This window comes from Chelonoidis abingdonii, chromosome 1, assembly GCF_003597395.2.
Source record: "Chelonoidis abingdonii isolate Lonesome George chromosome 1, CheloAbing_2.0, whole genome shotgun sequence".
In the NCBI taxonomy this organism is placed as follows: domain Eukaryota; kingdom Metazoa; phylum Chordata; order Testudines; family Testudinidae; genus Chelonoidis; species Chelonoidis abingdonii.
The window spans coordinates 41,466,035-41,482,917 of record NC_133769.1 but is presented as its reverse complement, the minus strand read 5'-3'; the positions used below and the strand labels follow the sequence as shown (position 1 = coordinate 41,482,917).

Below are 16,883 nucleotides of genomic sequence, written 5' to 3'. Positions count from 1 at the left end.
ATGCCAAACCCAGGTATTGCCTCTAATCAGAGAGCTAGTCGGACATATCTGTTAGAATTTGCTTTGTTACTTTATTTTGAGTTGATGTATAAAATTGTGTGTTTTCAAAAACACTATTACTATACTAATACAAGGTGTTCTGGAGTCATAAGATTACAGCTATTACATAGTTCTCTCTGTATCAGAAAGATGACCTGCAAAGCAGTTGTTACCAAAGGATTTATCAGATGATTGAATACGTACAGGAAACTTAAGTTTGCAAATATTCTCATATTTTAATACTCTTAGCAACTAGTTCCTCCCTTACTTGCCAAGTCCGGAGTGTGCACTTCTAGATTCCCTGTGCAATAGTTATGAAATCACATCCCTTTTAAAACAGAGCATATGATTTTTTCCTCAGCTCCTTTGCTATTTTAGCTGTTGTAAGGACATTACTTGTTGCAGGAGAAATCTGCCTTTGTCTTGGTCTGTCGTCATGCGTCCTTGGCATTCTGGGCCAAGACCGTCAATGATTATGGTCAGAACACAAAGTATTAGTGTAAAATGGAGAGAGAAATCTAGGATAACACAACATTTATACTGCAGGCTCAATTTTAATGTCATTTTTCCTTTTTTTAATACACTTTCAGGGTACACTTCAGCAATTTGTAGATAACTTTTTTCACAGTGTACTCAACTCAAATCATGTCGTGCCACCAGCTGTGAAATACTTCTTTGACTTTCTTGATGAGCAAGCAGAAAAACATGAGCTCAAGGACGAAGATACCATTCACATCTGGAAAACAAATAGGTAGGATTCAAACAAAATAGTAATTAGACTGAAGAGAAACAATATTGTAATCACGAACAATGCTGGTACTCTAAATACAGATAAAGTGGAAAGGAAATAAATTTGTAATTCTGAGAATGGTTTTAATTGAAACAATTATTTACATTGATGAAAGAGGTTACACATAAGAGAAAAAAATGCAGAAATAGAGCCAAAGCTACTTAAGTGTAACTGTCTGCAAATCTTCTATTTTCTTATCTTTAATCTGTCATCTTTCCCTAGTGCACCCAGAGCTGGGGATTTCCTGTAATGCTCCCAGTTGCCAGCAGTGAGAGGCAAATGGACCTGTCCTAAACTGTTAAAATTCAAACCCTAACCAGATGATTAAAGGGCATAAAAGTAACACACATGCTCTCTAATTACACTTGTTTTCTCACACTTGAGGAGTTCTGGGAAGTGTAATCATTTTCCTCCTCTTTCTATAAAAAGTAACACATGTACATGCTTTTGTTTTTAAGCAGGGAAACCAGACAACAAATAGTTGTTCATATAAGAGTTTGAATGCATAAATGAGCTAAAATGTACTCAGAAGATCAAATGCAAAGTATTCATTTTAGTTTTCTGGATTCTTATGTTCCTTGTGTAAGAGGGTGTGTTTATCTCTTTGCTTGCTTTGCAGTTTGCCACTTAGATTCTGGGTAAACATATTGAAAAATCCCCATTTTATCTTTGATGTTCATGTTCATGAAGTAGTGGATGCTTCCTTGTCAGTCATTGCACAGACTTTCATGGATGCCTGCACAAGAACAGAGCACAAATTAAGCAGAGTAAGTGATTTACATTCCACACCATGGCTATGTTCATGCTTGACAGACAATATGCATACTCCTGGAAGATTTGGGATAGATTTTTTTTTTTTTAACCCCTTCAATTTATCACTCAGTATCTGGCCCTTTAATAGGTTTGGTGAAATTTTGTAGCTAACCTTACCCTATGACATTTACAGTGTGAATAAGATCACAGTGTTGTTCCCCAAAGTTTTTAGAGAAATCTAATTTAGGGACCAGTTTTTTCAGGTCTTCCATAATTCAAAAAGATTTTGTATCAATTGTATAGAGAGATTTTTAAAACTGAATAACGTCTTATGAAAAACATAATTCTCTTCATGATGTAAATATTCCCATCCATAGGCTGAGGGAAGATGGTTTAAGTAAGAGTAATAGCCGAAAGAAGTTAAAAAGTGCATGAACATGTACTGATAAGTGTGTAAAGGGATGAGCCTTGTATAAGGTATATTCTGTTGTATTCTGATAAGGCTGTGAGTTTGTCATGGAGGTCATGGAAGTGATGTATTCTGTGACCTCCGTGATTTCTGCAACAGCTGCTGTGCTTGGCTCAGGGGCAGTTTAGGCAGCCCCTGTCCAAGGCGCACTGGCTGCCGCTGGGGCAGTCTTGGCACCCTTCCCCAGCAGCAGGGGGTTGGGACACGGGACGGGGTGAGGCGAGCTCTGGGCAGCGCTTATCTGGGAGGCTCCCCGGAAGCGGCAACATCCCCCTCGCTCAGCTGCTAGGCGGAGATGTAATCAGGCAGCTCTGCATGCTGCCTCCACCCAGAGCACTGGCTTCACATTGGGAGCTGCAGGAGCAGTGCCTACAGGCGGAGGCAGTGTGCTGAGCTGCCTGGCCACGCCTCTGCCTAGCAGCTGAGCGAGGGGGATGTCACCGCTTCCGGGAGCCTCCCAGATAAGGGTCGACCAAAGCCTGCCTCACCTCGTCCCGTTCCCCAACCCCCTGCCGCCTCCCACACTCAAACTCTTCTGCTGCTGGGACAGTCAGGGAGGCACAGAGCCAGGTAGGGAGCACCAGCGGGGGTCTTCGGCTGAGGTTCTCTGCTCGCACACCCCCAGCACCAGCAGGAGTCCCAGGCCATGTGCTGCTGCCCTCTTCCCCCCCCCCCCGCACCCCAAGCAGCCAGGCCACCCTTCACCAGCACCCGCGGGGGCCCCGGGCAGCCCTCTGCCCCCTAAGTTTTATTCACTGGTATTTTTAATAAGTCATGGACAGGTCACGGGCTGTGAATTTTTGTTTACTGCCCGTGACCTCTCCATGACTTTTACTAAAAATACCCGTGATTAAAACATCGCCTTAATTATGTACATTAACACTAAACCTGGAGGATAGTTTTCCTAGATAATCAAAATGTGTCTGTTATATATTTTCCAGGATTCTCCAAGTAACAAATTACTTTATGCAAAAGAGATCTCTAACTATAAGAAAATGGTGGAAGAGTAAGTATATAGAGAAGTTTTTTGTGTTTATTCTTAGTCACTTGGTTTAAGCTTCTGTGTACAAGCATAGCAGCAGTATTACCCGTGAAAATATTAATGTTGGAGGGAAAAGGCCTAAATTTCAAACACTGAAAATAGTTAAATAAAATACCCTTGAAAAAGTTAGAATCGTGGTGTTTCTCCCCGAAGCTATGTGATAAATGTTGAAATGAAACATGAGTGGGATTTTATGTATGTGTTTATAAGTTATTGGCAGCACTTAATTTTAAATTACAGATTTTGGCTGTCTCTTTTTCAGGTAATTTCCCAGGGGCTCCCATTTTGCCTACACAATCTGTCTGATTGTTCAGATTTCCACAGCTGGCTAGCATCAAACCCTGAAATCATTTTCAACAAAAATATATCTTCCTCCCTTTTATTTTTTGATCTTAGATAATATGTTTACCTAGTTTAAATAAGGTGAGATCTATATGAATAAAAATAGCATTAAGAGTCACATTAGCCATGTTAAAGAGTTTGAGCCTAAGTCTTCAAAAGTTTCAAGGCATAAGATAATTACCAGATGCCAGAAATTTCTTCCTATGGCAGGGTATTGCACAGCAGAGTACCACATGTTTTGTGATGTGCACCATCCTCTAATACATTAGGTACAAATGACTAGGGGGAGACAGGATAGCTAAATGGGCCATTGGTCTGTTGTGGTAGAGCAACTACTATATTATTATTTGGAAACCTGTTTAAAATAATCGCAAAATCAAAATATAGTATTACCATTAAACTGCTAGTGCAGTTCATGTTATGTGAAAGCCAGGGTGCAATCAGAATCTTCCTAAGGAGGGGACCCAGAGCTCTCCCTTGCTCCCAGCCCCCACAGCTGCTACCTCTATACCCAGACCCTCACTTCCCCTGCACCCAGGTGTACACTCACTCCCTGCCTTCTGCCCCACATCCAGCCCCGTGCTCTTCCCTCCACATTATCTCTGCTCCAAATCTAACCCAGAGCTGTTACCTAGAAAGGCAGTCAGGCTGAAGATCACCATCCCCACCAGGATGAGATAGGTCTGGGAGCCCCACACCCCATCTTCCTTCTGTGTCTTCACTGCTCCAGCAAACACCAAAACCTGGATCCAATCCCCTTACCCTCCTGGGGACTGGAGGTTCCCAGTGCCCCCTGCTCAACTTCTCACCGGGACTGGGGGTGCCTGGTGACCATGGGCACTGGAAGGACTGTAAAGGTGTCGGGGCCAAGCAAGTGCATGGGGTTATAGCACTTCATCATGATAGAGGGGCAACAGGGCAAATTTCCAGCTCCAGTGTGGGCCTGGGTCCCCTGCCTCCCTCTACTTCCCCATTGTGCCCTACTGAAATTTTATGTTAATTCATTGCAGTTACTACAAAGGTATTCGTCAGATGGTGCAAGTGAGTGACCAGGACATGAATACTCATTTAGCAGAGATTTCCAGGGTAAGTGTGAAACAAGTGTTCTCATCCTCAAAATACTACTATTCATTGTCTTCTCTGCATGATGTGACAGACCCAGGCCAGTGGGGTACAGCAGTCTGGCAGAGGGCAAATATACTGGTCACTGGCTGAGTAGTTTTCTGTTCCCTGAGTGACCAGAGCAGAGGCTGCACTAGAGTAATCAGGAACCTACTAGAACCAATTCAGGCAGACAAGCTGATTAGAACACATGCAGCCAATCAAGGCAGGCTAATCAGGGCACCTGGGTTTTAAAAGGAGCTCACTCCAGTCAGGGAGGGAGGAGCCAGAGGAGAGGAAGTGTGTGTGAGGAGCTGGGAGCAAGAGGCACAAGGAGCTGAGAGTGAGAGGGTGTGCTGCTGGAGGACTAAAGAGTACAAGTGTTATCAGACACCAGGAGGAAGGTCCTGTGGTGAGGATAAAGAAGGTGTTTGGAGGAGGCCATGGGGAAGTAGCCCAGGGAGTTGTAGCTGTCATGCAGCTGTTACAGGAGGTACTATAGACAGCTGCAATCCACAGGGCCCTGGGCTGGAACCCGGAGTAGAGGGCGGACCCGGGTTCCCCCCAAACCTCCCAACTTCTGATTAGACACAGGAGGAGTTGATCCAGACTGTGGGGAAGATCACTGAGGTGAGCAAATCTGCCAGTAAGCCCAGGACCCACCCAGGTAGAGGAGGGACTTTGTCACAATGGGTTCATAGTGTCCACTAGCATCTGATGAATAATGCCACACCTCTGAAACCCTCTTGGTTAGACATAATATACTGTGCTTCATGTGGCTTTTGAAATGTTGATTTAGAAGAATATTTTAAGAATATCAAGAGTGTTAACTGTTTCAAACACATTTAAACTGACCCAGAAGAGTGTTTGGTTTTTCATGCTAATTGTGGGAAAATGTCAGCACCGTTAAATAGTTTTTCATTCTGCATTTCCTATGGGTTAGTTTTGTTTATAGTGTTGAAGAGATTGTGAGTTCACAGTGCAATGCCACAACAAAATTGAAAGATCCCAGAAATGAACTGGCATTTGAATGTGTAGAGATTTCTTGCAAGGCAAGAGAGGCTTATGTTACTAATTTTTGTTACGTTGATGTGGAGTAATCCGTTGCTAAGGTTCAGTGTTGTGGGCAATGAACAGAATTCACGGGAGTCCTGACCTGTCTGTGATTTTTACTAAAAAAAAATGAGGTGGGGAAGGGAGAATGACACCTGGCTCCCCATGGAGGGGACTCAAAGCCCCAGCCCTTTTGCCAGAGGGGGGCACAGCCCCAGCTCCAGACCCTGCTAAAACCACAGGGCAGGGGGACACAGCAGTGGCTCTGGCTCCAGCCCCAGCCGAAGCTGCAGGGGATGGGCACACAGCTCCAGCCCTGGCCAAAGCGGAGGGTGGTACACAAATTATTTAGATTGGCCCAAAACAAAATTTTTGCAGCATTTTTGTTCTGTGGCAAATTTTGAATTTTTTTTGTTTTGTTCCAAATTGGAATGACAGCAAAATTCAAAAGGTTTTGACTAGACCTAGAAATAATTTTTAAGGAATACTAGTATAAAATCAAGAAAGAACTGGTATGGTTCTCCTCCACTTTTCTGCACCTTGGTTAGTCATCGACACTGGTAGCAGCATTCCTCTGCATTTCCTTTGCACAAGTGTATCTGACTATAGTGGGGTACAATGGCAATAAGGAATCAAGCCCAATGTGTTTAGGTGACAGAGTTTCTTTAGGTTATGGCCTGTTCTTTAGAGGAGTTAAAGGTTTTATATTTTTAAGAAAAGACATTAGTGTAAAATTCTCTCTATATGATGAATAAGGCTACGAGTCTGTCACAGAGGTCACGGATTCCGTGACTTCAGCCCTGGCCAGTGAGGCTTTGGGCTTCCATGATTTATTGTTTATTGCCCACAGTCTGTCCCTGACTTTAATAAAAAAAAAAAAAAAAAATACCCATGACAAAATTTCAGCCTTAATGATGATTTAGAAGCCCTTCTACCACCTTTATAATTTGAATTATTCTTTTAAATTCACATGTACTCCAACCCTTGATGACTTTCACCTTTGCTGTAGGTTAGTGTGAATTGTTTCAAACTGTTAAAAGCTTGAAAGAAAAGGATTTCATATGCATGTGGCACTGACAGAACCAATCTGAAATACCTTGAACACTATGCAGATTTTAACTGTGTTTCACCAATGCGTGCCCATATAGTTAGCAGATGTGTCTGAGTCTAAATGTGGTGTTTTACTAATACTGTAACTCAAAATACTCTTCCACCTCCTTTATTTGGGAGAGTTGCATGCTGGCTGGAAAGGCTGCATCAGGAAAGTCTTAACATCTGAATGCTGAAAATCATCAAACAAGGTTTCTAATCCTCCCTCCCTCTTCCAACCCCATCCAGTCACCCATCTAATGTTTTAAGATCCAAAGCTTGAGTCTGCAAAAAGAATTATACTGTACCTGGTATGTACATATATGTTTGGTTATGATTGTTAAGTAGCCAAGACTATATTTGACTTTTGTTTTCTTTTAAATTACTAGGCGCACACAGATTCTTTAAATACACTTGTGGCTCTACACCAGCTCTACCAGTATACTAACAAATACTACGATGAGGTAAGTTCCTTATTTGAATAATATAAATATTTAATATGCTATGAGAGACTAGTCATAATGGCTACAAATCAGTGTAAGCCAGATAATTGATTTGAGAACCCTCGGGGTGTGTCTACACTGCAGTTAGATACTCTCAGCTGGTCTGTGCCAGCTGACTTGGGCTAAGGGGCTTTTCCGCTGTAGTGTAGACATTCAGGCTTGGACTGCAACCTGAACTCTGGGACCCTCCCACCTCACAGGGTCCTTGAGCCCAGGCGCCAGCCCAAGCCCGAATCAGCTTGTCTGCCAAACACAGGTTTTTAACTGCAGTGTGGACATACCCTCAGATAACCAGGTAAGGGCAGTGCTAAACGATGAACCCACAACTTCTCTTTTCACTTGCACTAATGACGTGACCGTTTCAGTGGTCAAAAGTGCATTGTTGTAAATGAACTCTTTGATTATCAAATACTTTTTTTTCCCAATGACGTATTTTTAACTAACAATATCATTTACTCTTCAGTGCTCTTCCCATCCTACTTGCAACCTAACAATGCCAACAGGAAAAGAGGAATTGTACAAGATAAACCGAGTGTCAAATCCCAGTGCTTTATATTAGGAATGGCCCATTAAACTTGTTTTGCCTGTAAAGATGGAAGAGTGCCTTTTTTATTAGTTAAATTCTACTTGCAACTTACTTGCATGCTACAATCTCTGTTTTGTCATCGCAAACAAAATGCCTGACCAAGGTAAACTTGGGTAGAATAGCTCTTGACTATGGGCTGATTGAAAAGCATGCTTGTGGAGTCCATTCAAAATTTGTCTTGGATCCTAGAAGCCTTACTGAGGAGAAAAAAACACACTAGGATGTAAATGGCCCACTGGTCTCAAGTTTTACTCTGAGAACAAGAAAGGAGAAAAACTTCCATTCAAGGGTTTCCATGGGGATGAATGTCTCTAGGAAGTCTTGGGCCACGTCTACACTACGGGATAATATCGAATTAGCTAAAATCAGTTTCTTAAAACTGATATTATAAAGTCGAGTGTGCGCGTCCACACTGGGCACGTTAATTCGATGGTGTGTGTCCATGGTCCAAGGCTAGCGTTGATTTCTGGAGCGGTGCACTGTGGGTAGCCATTCCGTAGCTATCCCATAGTTCCCTCAGTCTCCCCCGCCCCTTGGAATTCTGGGTTGAGAGCCCAGTGCCTGATGGGCAGAAATCATTGTCGCGGGTGGTTCTGGGTACAGCCTCACCCCTCCCTTTGTGAAAGCAGCAGAAACCGTTTCGCGCCTTTTTCCCTGGGTGAACTGAGCAAACGCCATAGCACAGCAAGCATGGACCCTGCTGAGATCAGTAAAACGCTATCGTGAACGTTGTCAACACCTCGCGCACTCTCGTGCTGTCTATGCTGAGCCATGAACTGCAAAGGCAGGAGGAGAGGAGGAGGCAGCTACGGCAGCGCGGCGCGACGAGAGCGATGAGGACATGGACACTGAATTCTCCCTAACCGCGGGCCCTGCGTTTTGGAGCTACTGCTGGTAATGGGGCAGGTTCTACCCATTGAACGCCGATTTTGGGCGCCGGGAAACAAGCACAGACTGGTGGGACCGCATAGTTTTGCAGGTGTGGGACGATTCCCAGTGGCTGCAAAAACTTTCGCATGCGTAAGAGCACTTTCTTTGAACTTTGTGACATGCTTTCCCCTGCCCTGAAACGCCATAATACTAAGATGAGAGCAGCCTCACAGTGGAGAAGCGAGTGGCATAGCCCTCTGGAAGCTTGCAACGCCAGAACAGCTACCGGTCAGTCGGGAATCAATTTGGAGTGGCAAATCTACTGTGGGGCTGCTGTGATGCAAGTAGCCCAAAGCAATCGTTAAGCTGCTGCTACGAAAGGTTGTGACTCTTGGAAACGTGCAGGTGATAGTGGATGGCTTTGCTGCAATGGGATTCCTAACTGTGGGGGGGCCATAGATGAACCATATCCCTATCTTGGCCCCAGAGCGCCAGGGCACCCAGTACGTAAACCGCAAGGGGTACTTTTCAATGGTGCTGCAAGCACTGGTGGATCACAAGGGACGTTTCACCAACATCCACGCTGGGATGGCCAGGAAGGGTTCATGACGCTCGCGTCTTCAGAAGCACTACTCTGTTTAAACGGCTGCAGCAAGGGAATTACTTCCCAGACCAGAAAAATAACCGTTGGGGATGTTGAAATGCCTGTCGTTATCCTGGGTGACCCAGCCTATCCTTTGATGCCATGGCTCATGAAGCCATACACAGGCAGCCTGGACAGTGGTCAGGAGCTGTTCAACTACAGGCTGAGCAAGTGCAGGATGGTGGTAGAATGTGCATTTGGCCGTTTAAAAGGGCGCTGGCGAACATTACTTACTCGCTCAGACCTCAGCCAAACCAATGTCCCGTTTGTTATTGCTGCTTGCTGTGTGCTCCACAATCTCTGTGAGAGTAAGGGGGAGACATTTATGGCGGGTGGGAGGCTGAGGCAAATCACCTGGCCGCTGAGTACGAGCAGCCAGAGACCAGGGCGATTAGAAGAGCACACCAGGAGCGGTGCGCATCAGAGAAGCCTTGAAAACGAGTTTCAGCACGGGCCAGGTACGGTGTGACTGCTGTGTTTGTTTCCCCTTGATGAACCCTCCCCCCTTGATTGACTCATTCCCTGTAAGCAACCCACCCTTCCCCTTTACTTACAGCTTGCTGAAGAAAAAAAAAGTCAGTATCGTTTAAAAATCATGTATTCTTTATTAAAAAGTCATTCAGTACATTGTTTAAAAATCATGTATTCTTTCTTAAAAGTCATTCCCTGTAAGCAACCCACCCTCCCCCCTTTGGATGTATTCTTTATTAAAAGTAATTAAAAAAGAGGCAGAGAATTATCAAGGTATCCCTGCCTGCTGTGCTTTGGGAGAGGATAGGAGGAAAGGAAAAGGCCATTAAGCTCGACTTTTGATTACATTTCCTGTTTGGCCAGCGTGGAGCTCTGATCAGCACAGATGACCACGCAGAGCTCATAGCACACAAGGTAACAATGCAGTCTCCTGAGAACGAAAAGAGCACCAGCCTGGACCGCACAAGAGGTACTGGATCTGATCGCTATATGGGAGGATTCATGCTAACAGACTCCGTTCGAAAGACGAAATGAAAAAATATTTGAAAGAATTTCAAAGTCTATGACGGAAAAGGCACAGCAGGGACTCAGTGCAGTGCAGAGTAAAATTAAGGAGCTCAGACAGGCATACCAGAAACCAGAGAAGCAAACGGAAGGTCTGGGTCAGGCCGAAAACATGCCACTTCTATGCTGAGCTGCATGCAATTTTAGGAGCTGCGCAACCAGTACCCCACCCTGGCCGTGGATTCAGAGGTCGGGGTTGTAATATCAACCGTGGCTGAGGATTCTGCGGAGGGGGAAATGAGGAGGAAGAGCTTGCTGAGAGCGCACAGCACTCCGTTAGCCCAACAGCCAGGAGCTTTTTGACGCCAGAATTACCGTCCCAGCCCTCCTAGCCACAAGCCAGACAGTGAAGCATGGAAGCGACCTCTGGTGAGTGTCTTTGTAAATATCTATGAATCGCTCTTGGAGGTACTCAAAAAGCTTTTGCAGACATTCTGGCAAGGCAGCCCTATTGGTCCCCATTGTATGACACTTTCCACGCCATGCATGTAGCAAGTAATTCGGAATCATAGCTTCACAAAGCACAGCCGCTATGGCCAGGTGACCGCTGGCATTCCAGAAACATACGTTCTGCATCCTGCGTGGTATTCTCAGGAGAGTTATATCATTCATTGTAACCTGTTGAAATTCAGGACTGTTAATTAGGGGCAGACATGCGATTTTCCTACTGGGCAGCCGCTTAATCCTTCTTCCCGTAGCAAAACGAGGGGAGGGGAGGAATGATAGCGCTGAGTTTCTCAGTGTTTGGCGAGCAGGAATCTTCCCAGGTACCAGCCACGATCATCCAGTGATTTACATGATACAGCCATGCGGTGGGGGAGGAGGGAAAAGAGAGGGTTTGGGTTTGCTGGTTCTCTTAAGGAACAAGGCATCATAGATCACTGTGTAATGAACGCTGGAGAAGTCAAACAGAAAGCCTTACATGCCGCATGAAGCTTAATTTGGATGCCTGGACCTGCGTTCTGTGAGATCTGCAACACCAGAGTCACAGCACTCAATATTAAACGATGCAAAAGCGACTTGTAGTGAAATCACATGTGTATGTAAGTGGATAGTGTTATTCACTGTGAAAGAGTACAAGCATTGTTCTGTAAAATGTATCTTTTTACATACTTCTCCCTGTTCTCCCTACCCATGCAGCTACACAGTTGTCCGGCCTCCCTACCCATCCCGAAGGCTAGCTCAAATAAGGCAGAAGGAGGAAATGTGAGATGAAATGTCTCAGAAATCATGGAAGTAACACGCAATGACAGAGCTCATCAGAATGAGTGGAAGGATGTGCTAGCATAAGTACGGAAAGATGCAGTGAACGGGAGGATAGAGAGACGCTCGAGACGAGAGGTTAGGCAGAAGATCAGCGGTGCGGATGCTACGCTGCAGCTGCTGCGTGCTCAAACTGATATCCCCAACGCACGATGGATCTTCAGGAAGAGCAGCGGGCTTACAGAGGCCGCTGCAGCCCATGTTCAACCACCCTCAAGCTCCCCAATTCCATATCTCCCTCACCAGACGTGAAGTACGCTGGGGAAAGGCTTTCTGCACCCGCCCACTCCACCCCCCTGACAGTCCAAGCAAAAGGCTGTCATTACGTTGAAATGAGCTTAATGCCTTTTCCTTCCTCCTGTCTCTCTCCAAAGCACACCAGGCAGGCATACCTTGATAATTCTCTTCCTCTTTTATAATACTTTTTAATAAAAATACATCCAAAGGGGAGGGTGGTTGCTTACAGGGAATGACTTTTAAGAAAGAATACATGATTGGGGCTTTTCCTGTTTACCTGGCCAGTGCCTCAGAGTTCTGATTGCTGTCCAGAGCGGTCAGTGGTGCACTGTGGGATACCTCCCGGAGGCCAATAACGTCGATTTCTGTCCACACTAACACTATTCCAAAGTAGCAATATCGATTTTAGCGCTGCTACTCTCGTCGGGGAGGAGTACAGAAATCAATTTAAAGAGCCCTTTATATCGATATAAAGGGCGTTGTAGTGTGGACGGGTACAGCGTTAAATCGATTTAACTCTTTAAATCGATTTAAACGCGTAGTGTAGACCAGGCCTTTGAATTAAATCAAAGCCAATAAGAAGAGATGCTGAATCTGAAAGGAACTTGGCACATGTGATTTCGCTAGTCCATTTGCCCCACACCAAAGTGCAGTTTGGGGTTTTACTAACGCTTCGCATTAAAGGCAACAGGCCTTGTCCTTAGCTGCACTGTGGCTGCTTTACACAGCACCGCTGGCCTAAAGCAACTTTAAAGTTGGCATAGCCAGACATAAGAGGGTTAATTCAGTAGACAGGGATCCCTCAGTGGGATAGAACCAGCTTAGCAGTTCCTGTGCCAGCCGCAGGAGTATGACTGGTGTATATAGAATGGTCAAGGACAAGATGGTCCAGCTCATGGCAATTCCTCCACCACTGGTAACCATTGTAATTTAGGGCAGCCTTTGATGTTACACCAATTGACTGGCCTGACATACGGAAAGCCCAGGATTAAGAAGTACAAAAGAAACTTAAAGCAACATTTTTCTTGCCCCCGCATGGGCTGCAGCTGAAGATTAATCCCTCAATTGAAGGCCAGTAAAAGTGCTAAACATGTTAAACATTTTTGCTGTAGAACAGTAGATGTGAGAATTTCCTTTTGGGTAGAACTGCACAGAAGCAGCACTTGTATGGTACCATGGATATTCTACCAGAAAGCCATGTTGATAACCTGCCCACAGCAAACTTGCATTAAACAAAGCAAATTTAATTTCTGTGAAAAATTTAAATTGCATAAATTGCAGTATTTTGTAGCTGCCCTCATCCTTTACACTGAAACTACCATTCCCAGTATGCAGTGCACTGCGTTAATCTGTGCGGTCTGCGACATTGACTAAGTGGATACATTTTATTTGTCCATAAGTATATGAAGAGTGCCTTTTTTATGAGTTAAAAAATTCACCAAGGAGATTTAGCCAGGGCAAAGGAGCTAAAACTAGATGGAAAGAGATTAATTTAAAGGAAAGATGTCCACTTAAATTTGGCTGAATTTAAATTTTGTAATAAGAGTTTATAAAATCTAAGTGTCAGAAATGTTTCCACACTAAAACAAAATGTTTAAGATGTTTAAAAAACAATTGTTTTTTAGACAAGTCTCCTGTAGTGTTTAGAACCTAAATATTGCAAGGAACACTAAGCCCCTGAAAGAGAAACGATTAACAAGAGTGATACTGACTTCACTGATTTTTCATTACCTAAGTTGAAAAAAGAACAAAATGTAAATAAAAAAACTTAAATAGTGACAAGGACACTGGATTTTTAAAGTTTTTGCACATCTAACAAATTGGCATTTAAACATAAAGTCCTTTTTGTTTTTGTCTGTTTACAATTTATAAGTTTGGTTCAGAAGGTAACTTTTTGAAAAGAAACATTTTTACTATATGTCATTACCCCTCCTAAACTATCAGATTGTGAGGTAGTTTCCAAAAGAATGTGGTGGAAATGGCATTGTCTGAGACATTTGACATTAAGAGCCCTAGGAAATGTATTTTGGGAACAGCCCTTTCACAGCAAGTGGAATAAATTAAATGACCTATTTGCCTCTTCCATCCCGAGCTTTTTATAATTAGTCTCTTTGGATTGTTGTTTGGCATGTATTCTGCATATCATAGGCCATGTGGTAGAATACCACATCATAGGATACCACTCTTTGGCCATCTTCATGCTGTTTAGACTATAAGACATTGAACAAGATTCTCAGCTATATCCAGAAAAAGCCATAAAAGAGCTGCCTACAACTCCCTGACTTTGTGACCAGTTCTGTAGAGGTTCCCTTTTTCAATTCAGAACAGCCTTAGAGTTTCTCTAATCTATGCTGGCTGGCTGTGGCCATCATGAGCCATCCTGCAGTCAGTAATAGCTGGAGTACAGTGCACAACTCTCAGGAGTGGAGACTGATTAATATTTGTAAGGGACTTTGCAAGCCTAGGATGAAAGGTGCAACAGAAGTAAAAGTTGTTATTGGAATAAATAATCATTATTAAACAAATGCTTCAGTGTTTATAGGCAGTACATTAAAAATCTACAATTTTACTTTCTAAAGTCACTTTGATACCACAGTGATGGGAGATATTATAAAAACCTATATAGATAAAGGGCTGGAGACAGAATCTTCACTGGAAGAATGGAGCAGAGGGGCACAGTGAAGGAAAAGTATTTAGTACATGCATACACTCTGAAAACCAAAGTAGTGTTAAATACTTGATGTAGCAACCTAGATGCCGACTGACTCGTTCTGAGCATTCTGTTTCTCTTTCTTACAGATCATAAATGCACTTGAAGAGGACCCAGCTGCACAAAAAATGCAGCTTGCCTTCCGTTTACAGCAGATAGCAGCTGCATTAGAGAATAAAGTGACTGACCTTTGATTAAAAAGCCACAATAAAGAAATCTGATCTGAAGATGTTTAAATTCATTCTTCCTGTTAAGGAAATAGTGTTCTATTTTTTAATGTATAATTACAACTTTAAATGAAAGATTTCATGTTTTTGATAGCAGAGCTGCAATGTAAAGAATTTTTACTGTAAATTATGCTTCTAATTAAAATCTGTATTGTGTGTAAATGAATCATCTGTGGGGAAAAGCATCCTTTGAGGTGAGAATTATAGTTCATTTAATCAAACAGTACAATCTGAAACATCAGCATTTTAGAATTATTATGCAAGTGAATTCAATACTATAGCATCCTTTATATTTTAAGCAATATTTGTACTTGGAAAAATGGTAGCATATTTGAAGAAACAGATGCAATATCCCCTCTTAAGTCAATAACTGGAAATTAATTTCCTAATAGCTCTGAAATCACTGGCTATATTACACTCATAATGAACATAGTAAATGATGTCTGCTATGATTTTTCTTTAAGATCTTGGGATGACCTTTGGTACGATACACTATTTCTCAGTAAATTAACTACTCGTGGCATGGTAATGCGTGGTATCATACCCACCACACTTCATTGTGATGGGAGTAATATAGTTCTCTCACCCCTGTGGAAAGGTTCTGATGATAACTTCCAATTTGATTCAGAAATCACTGCAAAGGAAATTATCCCTTAAAACTTTACAACCTTTTATTTTTATTGTGAGTTTTACAATATATGCTAATGTGCCTTACTTGTGTTAATTCTGTGAATCTGAGGAATGGTTTTGTAAAGAGAAGCAGATCAGAAAAAAATATTTATGTGCTATTGAATGACTCTTTTTGTGAAAAACATGACCAGCAGAATGCCTGTAATTAGCTGCTTGCCAAGAGTGTACTGTTTAACATGATTGTTATGTATAATATCTTTTATCAGAATGGTTCTGGTTCTTTTTATTTGAATCTTGGAACTGTCTAGAAAAACTACCACTTGTTTTTTTTATTGTACTTGTGATGTAAAATACTAGTAATGATACTAGAAAAATCTTATATCCATGTAGCTAAATACCACTCAATCAAGCCTTGGAATGCTGCATTTGATCAAATATACATCATAACCAATAGCAGTGAAAATTAAAATTACTTGTCAAAAGGTGTATTTACGATATAAGTTCTATACAATTTGAAAAGCTAGGTACGTTTTCTTCAATTGCTGTATTACACATCAGAGAACTTTGTTTCATTCTTGTGTCTCAGTTTTTTGGCAGTTCAAGTAGCATTTTAATGTAGTTCTGCCATGTGCACTAATTCCCTTTCATTATTGCTTTTTTTGCCTGCTGAGCACTTGAATCCTGCTGATTCTTGGCAAGATAATGCAGTTTCTGCTGCCCTCTCTCTCTTCCCTGTTTTCTGTCCTACAGTGAGTTTAACTTCTGTTGATTTTTATCCTTTTTGAAAATATCCTCAAACTTGTGAATTGAATGGCCTTCCCCTAATTTTCTAAAAGTCAAAGGTCTCATCACAGGGTCACTTTCCCAGCCCAATCCAGTTCTTTAAAAAAAAAAGACTTGTTTGTATCCATTTATAGACATTACTCAGCATGGCTGGGACATAAGTTACTTTCCATTTTTCAGGACCGAGGTACATAAGAATGCTGCATCAAAGACACTGTGCCTGCTACTCCCTGATCAACAGACATCCATCATATTTTCATTGCTAATATGTTTTTTTATCATTTGTAAATCCTGTTAATTGTAAATCAAATACAATGTGTTTTTTTTTTTCCATTGAGTGTCACAGGATCTTTACTGAATCAAGGCTGGGATTTGGGGGAAGAAGGGAGGGAATTTAAAGTAATGTAGATGCTTCCTTTAAAGGGTGATATTACAGCAGCATCTCTTGTGGTTGGTAATGAAGGGTACAATGTTTTCTGCAGTTGGTGGTCATTTGCTCAGAAAATGAGCACACACTTGAAAAAAGAGGATGCAGTGCAGTATCCCACAGTGAAATCCCACGAGATATACACGTTTTTAGGGATTTGAAAGTAAATCTGAAAACTATGCAGGGCCAGTTCATATAAATTGCCAAGTGCTGCTAAGTAACTTGGCTTTGCTCAAGGAAGCTGAAGGTGTTCTCTCTCCTCACCCTCCAATTAGGTGACGATGCAGAGCA

At 42.6% G+C, this 16,883-nt stretch overlaps 1 protein-coding gene across 2 annotated transcripts in view; it reads left to right on the top strand.

Annotated features, from left to right (window-relative positions):
* Positions 1-16,494, top strand: part of PLXNB2 (plexin B2) — a 358,989-nt gene extending 342,495 nt beyond the window's left edge. For both annotated transcript variants that reach the window (XM_032769366.2, XM_032769365.2), the window contains exons 33-38: positions 630-790; positions 1,449-1,596; positions 2,993-3,057; positions 4,446-4,521; positions 7,068-7,142; positions 14,615-16,494. In XM_032769366.2, coding sequence (XP_032625257.1) covers positions 630-790; positions 1,449-1,596; positions 2,993-3,057; positions 4,446-4,521; positions 7,068-7,142; positions 14,615-14,719 — 630 coding nt within the window. In that variant the 3' untranslated portion in view covers positions 14,720-16,494. The remainder of the gene's footprint in view (positions 1-629; positions 791-1,448; positions 1,597-2,992; positions 3,058-4,445; positions 4,522-7,067; positions 7,143-14,614) is intronic.
* The last annotated feature ends 389 nt before the right edge of the window (positions 16,495-16,883 follow it).